The 19,099-nt window shown below is 35.0% G+C and overlaps 1 protein-coding gene across 4 annotated transcripts; it reads left to right on the forward strand.

Moving 5' to 3' along the window:
* The first annotated feature begins 1,072 nt into the window (after positions 1–1,072).
* Positions 1,073–12,178, forward strand: LOC110817028 (Integral membrane Yip1 family protein). 4 transcript variants are annotated; one of them, XM_088212891.1, is made up of 7 exons: positions 1,073–1,229; positions 1,338–1,429; positions 2,097–2,136; positions 2,263–2,346; positions 3,142–3,307; positions 4,064–4,334; positions 11,584–12,178. In XM_088212891.1, the coding sequence occupies exons 2-7, from the start codon at positions 1,373–1,375 to the stop codon at positions 11,773–11,775; spliced, it is 810 nt and encodes a 269-aa protein (XP_088069017.1). In that variant the 5' UTR covers positions 1,073–1,229; positions 1,338–1,372; the 3' UTR covers positions 11,776–12,178. The 4 variants fall into 4 exon arrangements, with proteins under 4 accessions (XP_088069017.1, XP_088069018.1, XP_088069016.1 ...); XM_088212892.1 differs by having other exon boundaries at positions 1,096–1,429; positions 2,225–2,346; XM_088212890.1 differs by having other exon boundaries at positions 1,096–1,429.
* The last annotated feature ends 6,921 nt before the right edge of the window (positions 12,179–19,099 follow it).

Consider the following 19,099-nt stretch of genomic DNA (forward strand, 5'->3'; position numbering starts at 1 on the left):
TGTGACTTTTTAACAATTTGTTTGAAAGAAAAAACAAAAAAATAAAATAAGAATGAAGTTAAAAAATTTTAATATAATATTTACAGCATTTTCTAAACAATTATTTTTCTTTGTAATTTAATTGTTAATTTATAAAAATACAATCCTCAGGTACTTTTATAAAAATTATAAACAATTAGTTAATAAATATCTGCATAGAGTAAACAGAACACAAAATTTTAACTATATATCTTATTTTGATACAGTATAAAATTATTTCACATTATATTTAATTAGAAGCTTTGTTTTTTTTTTTTTAAAGTCTAACGTAACTCGCAAGTATTATGTCAATTCCCCGATCAAGTTAAAGTCATGTTGCATTTGTACATGCATTATTTTTTTTATCACTGTAATCATGCCAATGCATGCACATTATTTTAAATTGAAAATTTAATTATTACTCATTCTTTTAGGTAAAATTTAATTACTATTAAGCCTATAAAATTTACACTCACTTTTTTAAAGATAAAATTTAATTATTATTAACCATGGATGCGCAATAAATCTTCTAATTTTTAAATGTTTATTTAGAATAAATAAATCATCGGGTACACCCCTAACCAACCTCCATTAATGGAGCTCATTTTATCAAAAATTATAATACTAGTTTATAATATTCCTTAAAATTTAAGTTATATGATCTAATACTTGATTAAGAAAATATAGACTAATAAAACATTATTTTAATAGATTAAATATTAAAAAGAATTTAATATTAATTCAAAAAATAGTAGTCATAAAAATAATTAAATAACAATGCTTTCCTCCAAATAAATCTTAAATCCGAGAGTATAAACTTTTGAAATAATTAAAAAATTTAAAGTAATTTGTAACAAAAATAACTTAAAATTAAATTACAATATTATCAACATAATTCAGTAATTAAATTACTAAAACCGCCTGGTTACAAATAAAAAACTTACTCACGGCACGTGAGGCCTGTGGGTCCACGTCCAATCCAATCACGTGTTCCTCGCGGTGGCGGAAGCAGAAACGCGTGCGTTTTAAACGCCCAAAAAAAGGCGCGTAAGGCGTTCCTGTTCTATCTTCTTCAATCTCCAAACCCGGGCACCCGTCCCTCTCTCTGTCTCTCTCTGTCTCTCTCTCTCTCTCTCTCTCTCTCTCTCTCTCGTCCTCTTCGTTGCTTACAGAGAAAGCGAAAGAGGAAAACAGAAGGAGCATCTGATAACGTAGTTCTTTGAATTTCTTTCTTCTAGACCTAGTTTTTTTTTTTTCCGCAGACCAATCTCATTTACCTTTTTTTTTTTGTTAAATAATCTAAATGTCTCTTTAATCAGTAAACATCGAAGTCCTTTCTCTCTGTTTCTCAACCATGGACGAGTCTTACAGTAGTAATCTCCCTACCAGCCGTTTGCTTGGTTCAGTACCTGTAAGTCCTGATTCATCTCTTTACTGCTTAGATACATGATAATATCTGTTTATGTTTTGATGATAGTGTTTTTCAAGTTGAGGTTTCTTCACTTTTTTCGTTATGTGCATGACCCGATCTGAACTTAACAGCGATCTAGTGAGATTAACCGCTTTTAATTTTCTTTCTTGTTCTTTAACGGTTTTGGAAGAATGAGACTCGGTTGTAATTGGGGAAATGTTTTATGTTCGTAAAATTTTATGATGGAAATGGTCATTAAGAAATTTGGGGCTTAAACTCAATTAATCTTCCATTCATTATGTGATTGGTTTTGGTTTATGGCAGTAAACTGCAAATTTCAGGACAATGACATATGGGTTTTTTTTTTTAAAGAGAAATTCAGAAATAATTGCGGGAGATCATTGAAAGTTAAGGATTTAATCCATTTATGTAACGTGTTGATATCATGCTTCTAAGAAGATTCACTATCTTTACTTCACTGTAACCAATAACAATAACATTTACTTTTCTTTAGCTGCTTAATGCCTCGCTTACTTGCTGCTTACATAAATAGTTATTATAGTTATGTGTCGGAGTATCTTTCTCTTTTATATCGGGAAAACCTCTCAAATACTCTATCCTTCCTATTTTGTCATCGTTTTATTATCAACTTTTCCTTCATTTGTAGGCGGTCATCAATGACGAAAAGAAAACTGCAAATTATGAAGGTATTTTGTGTTAAGAATATTTGTGATGCTCGAAACGTTTTAATTGGTTATACTGACAGCTAAGACCTAACACTCTCAAACTGTGAAGGAGAACAAAGTATAAGTTGTTTTTGAACTGATGTGCAGCCCCAGAGGCAAAAATGCAAATACCTCCTCCAAATAATGGACGAGGCAATTCACGGGGTTATCAAAATCTTGGAAGTCCAAGTGGTATGATTTTAGTAATTTAATTTATGTTAGCTCACATATGTTAAGCGCTCAGATAGTTCCATGATTTATCAGAACTTTTTTCAATTCTTACAATGCTGACCCTGATCTGTGAGTTCTGCAATCTTTTTGTCTTTACTATGGATATGTTCAAATAATAAAGGGAGATTTCTTTGAAGTGGCTCCGCCAATCTTTGTAAACTATATATCAGGAGAGTTTTGTCAATTCTTTTTTCCTCCTTTTCCCTGTGATATAGATTTATAAAACTCATTTATATGAGAATATAAAGCCGTTAGAATTGTCTGAATGAGAAATAAGCAATACCGCAAAACTATGAATATGATACTTGAGTTTTATATTCAGATTGAAATTTGCATTGGCTGTAAATTGACGAAGAATATTCTGGAATCTTTCAAAAAAATGAACTAGTTGTTGAACTAAATCTAGGTGCATTTTGCGGAGCTAGCCAAGGGTGTAAAGCTTTAGAAAGGAGATGGACCAAGGTTGAACTGAATCCTATCTGAAACTAATCTAAGTTCAAGAAGAGGGTTGAAATCTTTTTCCCACAAAGGGAAGAGAAATAAATAGATGTTTACCGACCTTGTAGGTCTTGTCTCCTATATGTTGAATAACTGCATGGAAATTTTGTGCGGTAACTTTCTGTCTACTTATTTCTGGTGCATACAAGCTTTTTATGTTGGATGTGTGTTAGTTATATTTTGCCTGTTTCTATTGAAGATTTCTGTAATTATTGTATCATTTGATTTAATGACACAGCTTTCTACCCATACATGCAGAAGCATTTGAACAACAGTCAGCACACAATTGGAAGGGATTATTTAGTATCTCATCATATGCTCAATATTTTAATGTTGATACAGACATTGTACTAACCAGATTGATGAGTTCTTTATTTCCCATTGGTGGAGATTTTTTCAGCAAGATCGATGCTAACCCTGATCTGTGAGTTCTGGAGTCTTTTTATCTTTACTATGGATATGTCCAAATAATACAGGAGATTTTCTTTGAAGTGAAATGCTTCATCAATTTTTATAAACTATATATTGGGAGAGTTTATGGAAATCCTTGAATAGAAATGCATGTCGTTGGGGTTGAAAATTTGTTGATAAAGGTTGATCAGAACGAAGAGTTGAATAAAAAGATTTTGAAGAATGGATATCTTTTCCCTATTCTCTTATCAACTTGGAAAGTGAGAATAAAATGTTGAATTGATATTCTTTTTTTAAGCATGAACCATGTTTTTTAGTCATTAGAATCACTGATCAGATTGATAACATTATGATTGGCACAAGTAAAGCATATTTTATGCAGGACAAGAAGATAAAATGGACATATTTCAATAATAAGATATATTTATGTAATTGTAATGTTTTCTTTTATTCCAAAAAAAAAAGTGTATTAGTAATACTTATTTTTATTGAGGTATTTAACTTATTTACAAACTTTCTTCTTCAATAATGAATGAATTATTTCAGTTCTTTCTGCTTTTCTCTAATTTGTTTCCTAAATCTATTGATTATGCTTGATGCAATGAAAACAGAGTGCTTTTACTTATTTTTGTTCTGTATACGAGTATGCAAGTACGGTTCTTTATGCTACATATTGATGATCTGACGATTATATGATAGTAACAAGAAGGGTACAACAGTTATTGCCATGCAGATCTATTGCCTGTGCCCTAATCTTGTGACTTTTTAGGTATGGACTTGTCTGGCTCTCCACTACATTGGTATTTGTGCTTTCTTCACTTGGAAATTGTGCCACGTACCTCATGCAAAATCATGCCGACAAGAGAACATGGAAATTTGATGTTAGCTATGTAAATTTGGCAGCATGCTCAGTTTACGGTTATGCAATTTTGGTACCAGTGGCATTTTACTTCTTGCTTCAATACATGGGTTCTAATGCTAATCTTGTAAGGTTTTGGTGCATGTGGGGTTATTCGCTATTCATATTTGTTCTGAGCTCTGTAAGTATATTGCCACCTCGTCATTGCTTTCTTCCTTTTCTTGTGATTCTTTTCTGTTTGGAAAAAACTTTTGTCAATCATTCAATTTGTCCATTCTGCTTGTAGTAAGGTATTAATTTATAAATGTCATAAATAATTGTGTTTTATTTCTCATTGAATAATTTGTCTCTACATATACAAGTTCTAGGGATAAGAGAAGTTACAATTAATTATAAAACATGCACTTTACTTTAATACCCTTTATTCTAACTTAGCCCTTTTTACACATAAAATACATTCTTTAACACTCTAGCTCAAGTTAGGGAATAGATGTTATTCATCTCCAGCTTGGCAATGATGGTCTGGAATGTTGGATTATTTAAGCCTTACGTCAACATATTTGCAAGTTGTAACTTGGTAGGTATGTAGGGTGTACATATCAAACCACTATCGAGTTTATCTTGATAAATGCCTATCAACTTCAATATTCTCTGTCCTGTTATGTTATACAAGATTGTGAGCAATATTTGTTATCGATTTGTTATCACAATAAAGATGTATTGAGTCATCCCACTTGACTCTTAGATCTTATAGGAGTCTTTTCAACCACAATAACTTACATATCTTTTGTGTCATTGCTCGAAATTTTGACTCTGCACTTGATCTTGTAACTATATTCTGTCTTTTACTCCTCTAAGTGACCGCGTTACCCCCAGAAAAGATACAGTAACATATAGTAGATCGTCTGTCCACCACTAATCTTGCATAGTTTGCATCAGTATAAACTTGACGGATCAACGTGTCATTTTTTTTAAGTCATGATGCCTTTTTCAGGTGTCTTCTTCAGGTAGTGTGGTGCTCTATAGGCCACCTGTAAGTGTACTATTTTAGAGTTGTGCATGAATTGATTTATTACATTAACTATGTGGGCAAATGTTAAGTCTTGTGTGTGATAGGTAGATCAACCTTCTAATTAGTCTATGATACATCCCTTTATCTATTTCTCTATCCTCTTTTGTAGGTCCCAACTTATGGTTGGGGTCAATTGGTGTATCAGCTGGTTTACATGTTAGTTTACCTGTATCTTTTAATAGATAATTTATGTATTTTTGTTGTGAGATGAAGACTCATGATTTTGGATAAGTTACTTCGATTCTCAAGAAGTACTTCAGTTTTCTCAGTTCTTTGATTTCAAACTCTTTGACTAGCCATCCTTTGAGTATAAGTTTTTCTTTTTTATTGTACCATGTCACAATAATATCATCAACAACTAGATGAGAGCTATAACTCCCCTAGATCTGAGTGTTTGATAAATAGGGTGTGATCTCCACGAGTCTGCTTGTATCATATGCCCAACATCACTTTGGCAAATATATCAAACCACATTCTAGGCGACCGCATGAGCCTGTAAAGTGCTTTACTCAGTTTAGACATTTTGTTTATACTCGTTTCTTTGACACATCCTAGTGGAATTTTCATGTAGATTTTTTTTTGTAACTCTCCAAGCAGGAGGATATTTTTAACATCAAATTGTTGTAACTGCCAGTTGATGTAGGTAGCTCGAGATAACAAAACGTGTACTATATTCATTTTTACAATTGGTGCTAATGTCTCTTGATGGTTTATCTCATAAATTTGAATATAGCTTTTGGCCATTAGCCTTACTTTATACCTTTCTATTGTTTCATTAGTCTTATATTTTATGGTGAATACCTATTCGCATCCCACAAGATTTTTTCTTTTCGGCAAGTTCACTATGTCCCATATTTGGTTATTTTCTAGTGTCTGCATTTCAACAATGGTGACATTTTTTATTTCTCATAAGACAATGCATTAAATACAATGTTAGACATATACTCAGCATTAAGACTTACAAAAAAATTCTTATGAGATTGTGAATATTTGTCAAAGAATATAAACTGTAAAATTGGGTACAATGGATGTTTAGTGTATTTCCTGGTTCCTTTACGGATTACAATAGGCACACCAATATTAGGTTGTATAGAGTTTTCAGGACTTCAATTTTAAAACTTATTTTAGTTTTTGAACCTATTGCAATTCAGGACCCAAATTCTTCCTCCTTGAGTACATCTAAGTAAATCTTGGGTCATATAAGGTTTCTTAAGTTGGTTGATTGTGAGGGTTTTCTTCTGATGGTAAACTTGGTGTCGATGGTAAATGTGAAAAGTTGAGATCAACTGAAAGATCTATATTCTTATTTTCCAACATGGGCTCCCCTTGAAGATAAGGTTAGGTAGGATTTTGTCTCAATAAAGTAGCATTTGCGGATACATAGAATTTTTTTATAAATGGATAATAGCATTTATACCCCTTTTGAGAAGAGGAATACCCCACAAACAGATATTTTGAAACTCTAGGATCAAGCTTCCCTCTTTCGTGAATAAATATGAGCAAATGCGACACATCTAAATATCTGAGGGAGTAGATGGTTTGTGACATTGACTTTTGGGTAAAATTTGGAGAGGGTTTCCAAAGGACTTCTAAGATCAATAGTGTTGGAAGGTAATCGATTGATAATGTAGGTAGCAACAAGGACAGCTTCCCCCAATACTGTTTAAAAACATGATTCTGGCATAATAAGGCTCGGTTAGTGGTAAGAAGATGACTATTCTTTTATTCAATCACTCCAATTTGTTGTGGAACGTGGCCACATGATAATTCATGAATAATCTCTTCTTAGTTGAAAAAAGAAGATAGTGTATGATTAAAAAAAAACTTGTTGCATTATTAGTACTAATCTTTTTATCCGGGTTCCAAACTGGGTTTTTATCATTTTACAAAATTAAGGTATTATATTACTCACATAAGATTTTGATTTGAGTAAAAAGATTCATGTTACTCTTGTGCAACCATCAAGCCCAGATATATTAGGAGTATGGACAGGTACTCAAATATCTCAATCGATTAGTGAAAAATATAACTTCTTTTATTGCTATTGGGAAATGTTACACGCTTATATTTAGCAAATTTACATGCATTACAATGTAAATTTCTATCAACAAAGTCTTTAAATAAAGAAGGAAAAATGACATTCAAAAGTGAAAAGGAAGGATGACCAAGTCGTTTTTGGTAAAGTTAGAGCTTGGTGGTAGAGTTGGTAGTTGTGGTAGAGAGAGATAGCCTAGGTGCATCTAAGTAGTATAATCCGTTCCTAATTTCAACATGTCCGATCATCTTTTCCGAATTGGTCCTGAAAATCACAATTAGAAGGAAAAATGTAATTTGGTGACAATATTAGTACAAAATTTAGAGACATTTAGCACATTTTCAAGAATTAAACTAGGACTAATTTTGATGGTATCTGTTCTTGCTATGGTGTTTAAAGACTTATTTGCAGTAACAATTTTCTACTGCTCAGGCATGGAGAATATGTGTAAAAAAGTTTTGACAAATTGGTCATATGATCAATAGTCTTCTCAAATGGTGTATTTGAGACATTTAAACCATGTGAACATACTTCAATGTGCTAGCAGACCTTTACCTGTGGCTTCTCTAGGTCCTCAAGCCTGCTCGTTAGCATTCAATTTTGGCCTTAAATTCACTCAGATCATTGGGTTTCTCTTCTTCTTGCTGGTTAACTGCACAGGCTTGTCTATAAGGCTTTTGTGGAGTGTTTTTGTATCTCCATTCTTTGTTTGAGGCAGTAGGCTTCCCATGGAGCTTCCGGCATTTCTCCTTAGTCTGTCGACGCTTCTTACAGAAAGTATATCATAAATTATTCTTACTGGGTTTTCATTGTTACTTGACTATTTCTGTAATTGACGTGGTTTAGAGCTTTTAGTTATCATTGTTGAGTTGTCAATAGTGCAAGGTTCTAGCATAACTCATCTTTTTCTTTTTTCCGCATTAACCAGGGATACCGTCTCATTCAGATATGACATCTCTTCTTTTCTCAGGATTTGAATTCTTATATGATCATATTCTTCATTGTGTCCTGTCATGAATTGATATGCTCCATCTTTCTCTACCATCTTCTTCAGGGTAACTGTATCTTTTTTGTTTTCCATAGTGAAGCAGCAATATGGATCCAGTTCCTGCCACCAATTTTTTGAATAGGTTGGCATACTCTGTGACCAATTTATTCTCTGTTTTGCTGACCAAGTTTTTATAGTCGGATCATAAATTAGAGCTGCATCTTTTACCTTAGAGTAGGTTTCTCTGATTGAATCTCACACTTCTTTCGTGATTGTAGAAACATGATAATATTGCTTATCTCTAGTATCATTAAATTTTAGAATCCAACCATTATCATTGAATCCTCTTCATCCCTTGCATCAAAATTTAGGTCCCTCATTTTCGGTCCAATGCTCAAAATGTGACTTTTCTTTTTCCTTTTTCTTTAGAATGGTCCAAATCAGTTGTGACCAATTCAAATAGTTATTGCTATTGAAATGATAGGCAGCCTAGATTGGCTGGAATCCTCTTTTAGTTTGTGCAAAATCTTCCATGTGGGAATTTGTACAAGTAAAGACATAGCCTTTGACATAATTTGAGGCTTTAAGGCAATTAAGACCAAATTAAAGTGATAAAAATTAGAGATAACCAGACTGCAAAATCCCAAATACATGGCTGAAGAGTGGTGCCACTGGATAGAGGCGTGACTGCAGGCAGAAGCGTGGCTGCTGGAGCTAAGTGGGGCAGGCTGTGCGTGGCTTTGGTGATGGACAAAGGGCCGACTGAAGTGTGGCTGGGAGCACCAAATGCATGGCTGGAGGTAGTATTTGGACTGGCGCAGCAGAGGGCACCTGCACAAGTTAGCAGCACAGCTGGTGGTGGGTCGTGCGACTGGCTGGCTGTTGTCCAACTATAAAGGCTAGTGGTGATGGTGGCTGCTATGATAGCTAGCTACAAGGGCTGGTTCCCTTAGGATTTATCTTCTTCCGAAAATGAAAGCTGAATAAAATTTGTAAACGATTTTAAAATTTTTTTAATCTAGGGCTCTGTCAGGATATTAAGAGGTAAAAAGAGGAAAATAACAGGAAGAGGGGCAAATTAGTCTTTTTGTTAACGTTTAAGGTTAGGGTCTCTTTATCCATTTTGTAGACAAATCAGATTCATGACTGGAACAGGACAGATGAGAGATCCCGAGATCGCCGTTACCTAATCCGGATGAGGATGTTGTCGCACCAAATCCGGGCGATTCCGCCGTCTTTGCCGATCATCTTTGTTTTGTCTGGCTGTTAATAAAGTGTCTTCCTACACACTATAATCATCGAAAATAATAATAAAAATTCATTTCTCGGATTCTCCTCTGTTTCTCCTTTCTTCTTCTTATTCTTCTTCTCCTTCTCTACTCTCTTTTTTCTTCAGATCAGAACCATGTCAAAGGCTTCTGGCAGGCTCTGATACCATGTCAGGAATGATTATATTTCTCGTTGAATAATATGTTCCTATACATATAAGTTCTAGAGATAAGAAAAGAAAAGTTACAATTAATTACAAATTGTGTATTTTATTTTAATATCTTTTGATCTAGTTTAGCGGTATTTACATATAAAGTACATTTTTAACAATAAATATTGAGGAACATTATTTTGTTCCACATTTCACCTTTGTGGAGATACTCTTGGGAAGTCATAATGGATTTGTATGGGTAGCTCTTGGCTAGTTTATATGTTACTTTTTCATTAAAATGGGATAGTTACTGCTTGCAAGGCTCTTAACCTTCTGTGCCCACAATGTTAACACGGAAATTTTGAAATTGGACAAACAGATATATCCACAGACAGGTTGTTTTGAAGTCCCTAAGTCAGTTTGGTAGGTACCTAGAAACAATAACTGATAAAACTGTTACAAATATTGTGCTAGAAAAGTAGAAATATTTTTTTTTCCAATTGAAGTTCTACTAATCCATTAGTTTTTGTCATATGGCAAGAGTCTTTGGGTGTAAACTCTTTGGGTGTAAGTGCTTGGAGTTACCTTTAGGGCCCAAATATAAAGATGTGAAGATATGGGATTCTGTAATGGAGAGTTTTGAGAGGATGTTGGCAGAATGGAAAAGAAAAAAGGGGGAGACTCACACTCATTAAAAGTGCGTTGGCCAACCTCCCCATCTATTATGTGTGCCTTTTGACAATCCTGATGAGTATTGTCAAGAGATTGGAGTCAATTCAATGTAAATTCCTTTGAGTGACTCTGAGGATAGGTGAAAGTATTAGTTGGTAACATGAGATGAGATCAAAAGCCGATGTCTCAAGAGGTTTGAGTTAAGATCTTTATTGGAGATGAATATGATTTTACTAGGTAAGTCGCTATGGAGATTCATGAAAGAAAATGGTATCCTATGGTGGAGGGTAATAGTGGCGAAGTTCGGTACTGTGGATAGAAGGTGGTACTCTATAGTATTGACTAGACTGCATGAGAAGGTTATTTTGGAAAAATGTGCTTGGGTGGGAATAAATTCCAGGATTGCATCAGGTGGAGGGTTGGCACTGGTGACAGAATTAACTTTTGGCAAGATGTTTTCCTAAATCTATGCTACTATACGATAAAGGATATCATAATTTTTGAGTCATTCAGATATAATGGGGAGGAAGGGAGTGCAATGTATAAGTTATGAGAAACCTCAATTGGGAAATTAATAATTATGAGACTCTCCTCAATACACTCTCATAGCCGCAATTAATGGGAGGTTAATTGACAAATCTAGAAGGTTAATGCTCCACCCAAAATTGTTTTCTTTGCGTGAGAAGCAGGTCGTGTATGTGCTTTTACTATTAACAAGCTGATGAGGAGGGAAAGATTTTCATGAATGGTTGTTTTCTATGCAAGAGGGAGGCGGAATCTTGTAATCACATCCTTCTTCAGTGCCCGCTTGTGTATAAGTTATGAGTCATGACTTACGGGTTAATGGGAATTAGTTGGATGATGGTTGATTCAGTAAGGGAAGAGATTTGGGCTTGGAGGGATATTGGTGGAGGGTAGAAACATGTAAGTCTCCTTTTCCTTACCATCTTTTAAGTGGTGTGGAAAGGGAACATGAGAATTTTAAGGGGGTGCAAGATGAATTTGATAGGGGTGGAAATAGATAGTTTCAGACCTTGGGTCTTTTGATTATGGTTTATCCTCTTTATACAATGAAGGATTTTGAGAATCCCATTAATATTTTGATTGACATGTAAATTTTTTTTATACATAAATTGACATCCCTTAGTGCTTGTGAATTAGTAAATCATACTATACTTTTAATTTCAAACAATATTTGTCATCAGGCATGTAGTCATTGTGTTGTGTTCTTTGGACCATGCAGTTCCCGTTGCTCATTCCTGTTGAGATTCTCCGGTGGATCATCATACTCCTTGCTGGTTCCGCCTCATCATGCTTTGTTGCCTTGAACCTTAGATCATATCTGGAGGGAAATGATCTGACAGTCGTTTTGGCGGCTGCATTCATCTTGCAAATGGCTCTTGCTATCTTCATCAAAGTCTGGTTTTTTCCATAACACATCCTGCTTGGACTATCGAAAATATCAAGATTTTGACTTATTCTCTTTTTGAGAAGTTTGATGAGATGTTGACGACAGAAAACCTGGAAGAAGAAAAAGAACTTTTGGCTCTGCTTTTTTTTCTTTTTTTTGTTGAGATTACTTGTGTGGTTGGTTACTCAGAGTACTCTTAGTGAACGTACATGGAAAGGGAGTGAAAATTTTAGACGAAACACAATATTGACTTGTTGAAATAGGTCTTACACATGTTAATGAAGTTGGGTGACTCCAGAGGCTTAGTAGGTGTTGTATTACAGATTTTAGGGTTCATAAATCAGGATGTGGGAAGGGAATCATTGTTGGGTTCTGAGTTTGAACATGGCTGTGTAAATATATGGAGTCTTCTTGTGGTTTCTTGTGATTTTCTTTCTGTTGATTTGGTTGTAGTGATTGCTTTTTGCAGCAGCTTAACGAGAGTTTAATAAATTTCAATGTTATTAAAATTTAGGCACTTAGGACTTTCATGGCTTTATGGCCTTAAACGTGCTAAAATTTAATCACATCATTAACTTGTAGCAGGGATGAATTGTTAGAAATATTTTTCTTAGGGAGTATTTATTTATAGACGTTAAATATTTCTATTTTATGTGTACATACTATTTGATATCTTCACCTAATTATATTTGGTTTTTCATAAACTAATAATTTTTCGGCGTTATTAATGTTGAACTTAAATGTAAATTCAATTTGTACTTTCTCAAATTGTCCGAGGACAGAATAAACCTTGGGGTTATTAAGATGAAGAAACATAGACCGTACGATGAGAGATTTGAGATAATTTAGATAAGAAAATGGAGAATTTAAGTCTTGGTGGATGATTTCTTATAATTGATGTGTCTTTCCTATATATATATATATATATATTTATATAGACAATATGTAAATTTCTGCCAATATCTACTTTCCCCAAGGATATGTGTAATTTTGCAAATTCTCCCATGAATATTTAATAGATTCTTCCAAGGCATTATGTAGTGTAAATTTTTATAAATATCTCATCATCTGAACAAATTAAAAAACTCAAATATCTATAAATATTTATCACTTGGGTTATATTTATTGTTAAGATATAAAATTGTAAGTGTTTGAAATATATTCTTAATACTCTAAAATTTAAAATTTGTAACATTTTTCACTAACAATTTATGTTAGGTATATGCATATATATTTCAATTAAAAACTTATCATGTGGTAAAATTCTTTACTTTTAACCTATATCTTATACCAAACGCGGCTTTAGATGTCATCAATGACCATGAACAAGAGTAGCACAATTATAGCACATAATCATATATGATCATGTGGAATGTGAAGCAATTACCAAAATTACACCAGTGTCTTCCTCGTTTGGCAAGTCTCTGTAACAAAAATTATTATTTGCAGAGAATGATACTTTCTGTTTTCTAAAATTTAATTTAAATGCTATACATTCTTATCATGAAATCATCATGTCCACGTATTTAAAGGTTTGGAATTTAAAAGGAAATAAAGTCATAGATTAAATGCAGAAGCGAAATAATAGAATTTATGGTTTACATTTCTTACACAATAATTTAGAATGCTCAATAAAACTATGAGAATGTCCATTATAAAAGAAATTACGAAAATCAAGAAAATGAACAAAAAGTCAATAACTGAGTATTATAAGACGACATTCACTAGTTTTTGAAAGGAATCCGAGTGCTAAACTATTCATAACCCTCTTATTGATCGGGATCTAGGTCTTGATCTTAAATAGTTAATGCAAGTGTGAGTTATACTACCTTAATAAGAATATCATACTACTCACTGATATAGAAACTGAAAGTTGGTAAAAATCATAAAAACAATCAATGGAGCTTTTGATTTAAGTAAATTTATTTATCATAAAGAAAATTATTTATTGCATATATTTATCATTGCGAGATTTCCAAAATCGATTTATAGAGATAATAACCCAAATAATATTCCAATCTCATATTCAAGTGAGCAAAAACAATAATTTTTCCTTTTTATTTGTCTACTGTATCTCCTTGGGGGCCCATAGGGATATCTCATTACCTGTGAACCAATATTCAACATTGTCAATTAATCGGCCGTTCCCATTGTAACGACTCCAGAAATCCAAAAGGAAATATATAATAATTTAAGTGCGGAAGTAAAATAAAAGCTTAAGATTTACATCTCTTACACAATAACTTAAAAGTACTAAACAACATTACGGAATGAATTCTCTAAAAGAAACACGAGAAATAAGAAAAATAATAAAAAATAGAAAGTATCTAACATCTATTCGCAATCTTCTTGCGGATCGGGCTCTAGAACCAGATCTTCTTGATCTGAAATGGTTAAATAAATGATGAGCTATACTAGCCCAGTAAGGATATCACACTATGTTACCGGCACAGAAGTAAAAGTTGGTATAAAATCAAAACAACTAATGGAGCACTAAATTTAGCAAATTTGTTTATCATAAATAAAACTATTTACCGCATAAATAAAACTATTTACCGTTCACTTACCGTAGTGAAATTTATGAAAACAACCTACAGAGAATAATAGCATACAGATCATAACTTCATGAACAATCAGCAATATAGAACATATTATAAATTCATATCCATTAATAATTAGTCAAATCATAACTGTTTCTTATTTTACCAGCCTACTAGTATCCATTGAGGTTCATAGGGGTGTCTTTGCTAACGTGAACCTTTTTCCTTAATAATCTCAATTGTAGGGTCGTCCCCATACCCCGTCCGGTATGAGCGCCAAGACATTAAATCTCAATACCTTATCCGGTATGAGGGTGAAACAGACCATCCCCATAACCCATCCGGTATGAGCGCCAAATTACCAAGTCTCCATACCCCGTTCGGTATGAGACAACATTCACGATGGAGTTCCCTATGTACCTGGTCCGTCCATCATCTCCCAGAATATCTAGTAAGGCTGTCATTCCATCTGTTTATTTGATCACACCCTTTTCCTCTTTTCTTTTAGTCTCCATTACCAAATCAAACATAATCATATAAACAAATAAACATGCACCCAGTAATGTAATCATGTTTCAAATCCCAAATCAAACAGAGTCAAGTAAGGCAGTAATACATGCATTTAAACCATAAAATAGATAAATTAAATACTATTATGCTTTTAGACTGTAAAATAAATCAACAGAGAACAATATCCGGTTTGGGCTCCATTAGCAATCCATAATAAGTTATGCACATCTATTTAATTTGTACACAATACCGTAGTATTATTTATTTAAACTTCAATTCTATGATAGGGAATAAGGTGGGAGATCCTTATTCGATTTGATACCCGAAAAGCTAAGCTATTCGACTGCGCCTACGGGCGATTCTCGGGTTCCCTGAATTTTTTTTTGGGAACTAAAACGTGCTTATAGTACCTATAAATGTTCCAAATAAACTCAAAATTAGTCCCAGGGCCCACTCAACCAATTTCAAAAATTTGGCACGGTGGCTCCGCCGTGCTCTGGTGACGGTGCCATCGCTTGCGGCGGCGGTCCGCCTCGGGTCGGCCGTTTTCGGTCATTTTTGACCGAATCTGGTCGATTTTGCATCGATTCCTATGAGCACACACGCTAAAGGGCATCGGTGGGCTGAAAAAATACGAAAAACTGAAACTCACCAACGGCGGGGCTCTCCGGTACGGCGGCTCCTTCGGCTCACGTTGCGGTTAGGTTTTTTGCTTCGATCAACCTATAGAGAAGAAATTGGTGATCACAACAGTAAAAAAATCACATGAAATAAGAATCGGGAAAGGCCTAATCGGAGGCAGTTTGTGAACTTTTCTGTAGCAGTGCTGCTGGGCTTCGTAGGTATTTTTCGGCCAATTGGCTGATCCTTTCACTCTGATTTGGCCATGGATGAGCTTAAAATTGAATTTCGTGCAAAAGGAAAAGTTTTTACCTTTTTGCACTATCAGAAAGGGTTCCGGTGTGGCGGCGGTCGGCTCCCTGGTGGCTGGGTCGTCTTCTCCGGCGAGGGGTTCTGACAGTTAGGGTTAGGGTTTGGTGTGGATGAGGGTTATTTATATTCATCCACTTTTGATTTGAACCATTCATCACGTTTGATCTAGACCGTCCGATCGCGATTAAATAGGGAGTGAATCTGGACCATTCATCGCGATCCAATCTGGGCCGTCCATCGCGATTCACTCTGGATCGTCCAATTGCTTTTAATCTGACTGTTCGATTGCGTTTGGGAGGGAGCGCATCCAAGCCATCCGTGCGCACGGAAACGGACCTCAGTCGTTCGATCATGCACACACGGATCACCCACGTGCCCCCTCCCCCCTGCGTGGCCTCCTGCATCAGCGCCTTTACCACTTGGCACGTCCTGGTTGGTCGGGGCTGCTGACCGGGCGTCTGACGTGGCAAATTTTTTTTTTTTAAATTGTATTTTGAGCCCCTTGATTTTTTATTTTTCTTTCAAAAATACTCACAGAACACAATTTTTCATCCCTTTTTCCCAAAATTATTTTCAATTTAACCATCTATCAATTTTACTCAATTTTTTTATTAAATTAAAATAAAATAAAATATAAAAAAATTATATTTATTAATAATAAAAAAAAAAGATTTTGGTGGATGTTACACCCATACCCCGTCTGGTATGAATGCCAAAAATACTATTTCTTAATACCCCATCCGGTATAAAGATGAATCGGGTCGTCTCCATACTCTGTCTGGTATGAGCGCAAAAACTATCAATCCTTGATACCCCATCCGGTATGAGACAACGTTCACGGTAGGGTTCCCTATGTATACAGTTCGTCCACCATCTCTCATGATATTCAATAAATACTACTATTCATTAATTCACATGATTAATCAATTTTTCGTTTGCATATTAATTACTAATTTTATAAATTAATCGTAAATCACAAAAGATGAGCAATATATATATTAAGGAAGTACAATCGAATCAATTAACTATTCCATTATATCATCATATATTTAAAACTATAAATTCAACAATCAGTTAAACATGATAACAAATAAATGACTAACCAGTTTCTGACTCCATTGGTAACCTGTAATTATTCTCAAAATTTTCTAAATTATAAAAAATACCATATTACTGATTATTAAACTTTAATTCCATAACAAAGAATTAAGTAAGGGATTCTTACCCGAATTAGTATCCGAAATACCGAACTTTCTACCGCGCCTACTGGCAGTTCTCGGGTTTTCTGAATTTTCCTACAGAGATTAAAACACACTTCACGTACCTAAAAATACCAAAAAAAAATTAAAATCGGTGTTAAAAACTTTTTTCGGCCAATTTCGAAATTCTGGCACGGCGGCACCACTGTGCTCCAGCGACAACACTGCCTCTCGCAATGGTGATTTACCTCGGCCTGACCGTTTTCGGCCATTTTTGGGCAGTTTCGACCGGTTTTATACTCATACATGTGATAAAATACGTTAGGAGGCATCGGTTGGCCGAAAAAAATAAAAAAACAAAAATCTACCGACGGCAGAATTTTTTAATGTGGCGGCTCCGCCGGCTCACCTTCGCAGTTGGACATTTTTTCTCGGTCAATCTGTAGAAAATAGAACGGTGAACACAATGATGGAAAAATCGTACGAAACGAAAAAAAGGGAAGGGGCTCATCGTAGGCGATTTTGGGTTTTACCCGCAGTTTCTGGCTCATCGACCGTTTCTTTTGCTCCGATTTGGCCATGGAGTGCTCGAAATCAAATTTCAAGCGGATAGAAGAATTTTTACCCTTTTTAGCGGTCGAAGGTGGCTCCGGAGCAGCAGCGGGCAACGGTCGACTCCCTTCTCTAGCGACTGATTCTTCTTCTCTAGTGGGAGCTGGCGGTTAGGGTTTGGGTTCGGTGTGATGCGAGATATTTATACCCGTTTTGCTTAAATCTGAACCATTTATCGTGTTTGATCTCGACTGTCCGATCGCGTTTAAAGAGAAAATAAATTTGGATCATTCATCGCGATTTGATGTCGATCACCTATCACATTTAAAAATAGAGCAAATCTGAATCGTTCATCGCGTTTAATCGTGACCATCCGATCACACTTGAGGAAGGAACAAATTTGGACCGTCCACGGGCACGCAGATTGTCAGTGTAGTCTCCTGCGTGGCACCGAGTCAGCGTGCATTGCCACGTGAAGCATTCTGCTTCGTTGGGGCTGCTGACTGAGCGGTCCTACGTGGTGTAATTTTTTTAAGTGCGTTTTGATCCCCACTTTTCGATTTTTCTTTTAAAAACACCATCCGAACTCAAATTTTTACCATTTTTTCTCAAAATTATTTTCAATTTCATCCTCAACCTATTTTTTCCCTAATTTTACATTAAATAAATATTTATTAATTTCAAAATTATATTTTTATACATTTTTAAAATTTTAAAATTAATCATTGGCCAAATTTCGGGCTCAGGTATCACAACTCAATCAAACAATTGGAGATATTGGATTTTGAAGTCTGATTCTAGCTCCCATACGACCTCTCTGTGTGTGTGATTCTGTCATAGGACCTTAACGAATGAAATTTTTTGGTTGCGGAGTACTCAGCTCTTTCAATCCACAATGCCCACCGGTATCTCCTTATAGGACAGATCCTCCTGAAGTGAAAGGGGCTCGTGGGCCAAGATGTGAGAGGAGTTTGAGTTGTACTTGCGTAGCATGGACACATGAAACACATTATCGACTCTGGATAGTTTTGAAAGTAGTGCTATTCTGTAGGCGACGATACCAATTCTGTCTAAGATTTTAAATGACCTAATAAACCAGTGATTTAGTTTTCCCATCTTGCCAAACCTACTGATTTTTTTGAAAGGAGTGACCTTAAGGAATACTCGATCACCTTTCTCAAATTTTAAATCCCTTATTTGGGTGTCCGCATAACTCTTTTACCTGTTCTGAGTCGTCTGCTCGTTCTTTCTGATCTTAACTATTTGGCCTGTAGTCTCATCCACAAGATCTGAACTGAATAATTTTTTATCACCCACCTCTTCATGACAGATCGACGATCTGCATAAGTGGCCATATAACGCATCCTACGGAGCCATGCCGATACTTGCTTGGTAGCTGTTATTGTAGGTGAACTCTATTAAGGGTAAATGATCATCCCAATAGCCCCCGAAATCAAGAACACAAACTCAGAGCATATTCTCCAGTGTGCGGATTGTCCTTTCTGATTGTCCATCGGTCTGAAGGTTAAATGTAGTACTAAGAGACAGTTTTGTTCCCATGACTTACTGAAAATTAGACCAGAATCAAAAGTGAACCTAGGGTCCCTGTCGGAT

The sequence above is a fragment of the Carica papaya genome, chromosome 2, assembly GCF_054855325.1.
Source record: "Carica papaya isolate Zhongbai chromosome 2, ASM5485532v1, whole genome shotgun sequence".
NCBI lineage: Eukaryota > Viridiplantae > Streptophyta > Magnoliopsida > Brassicales > Caricaceae > Carica > Carica papaya.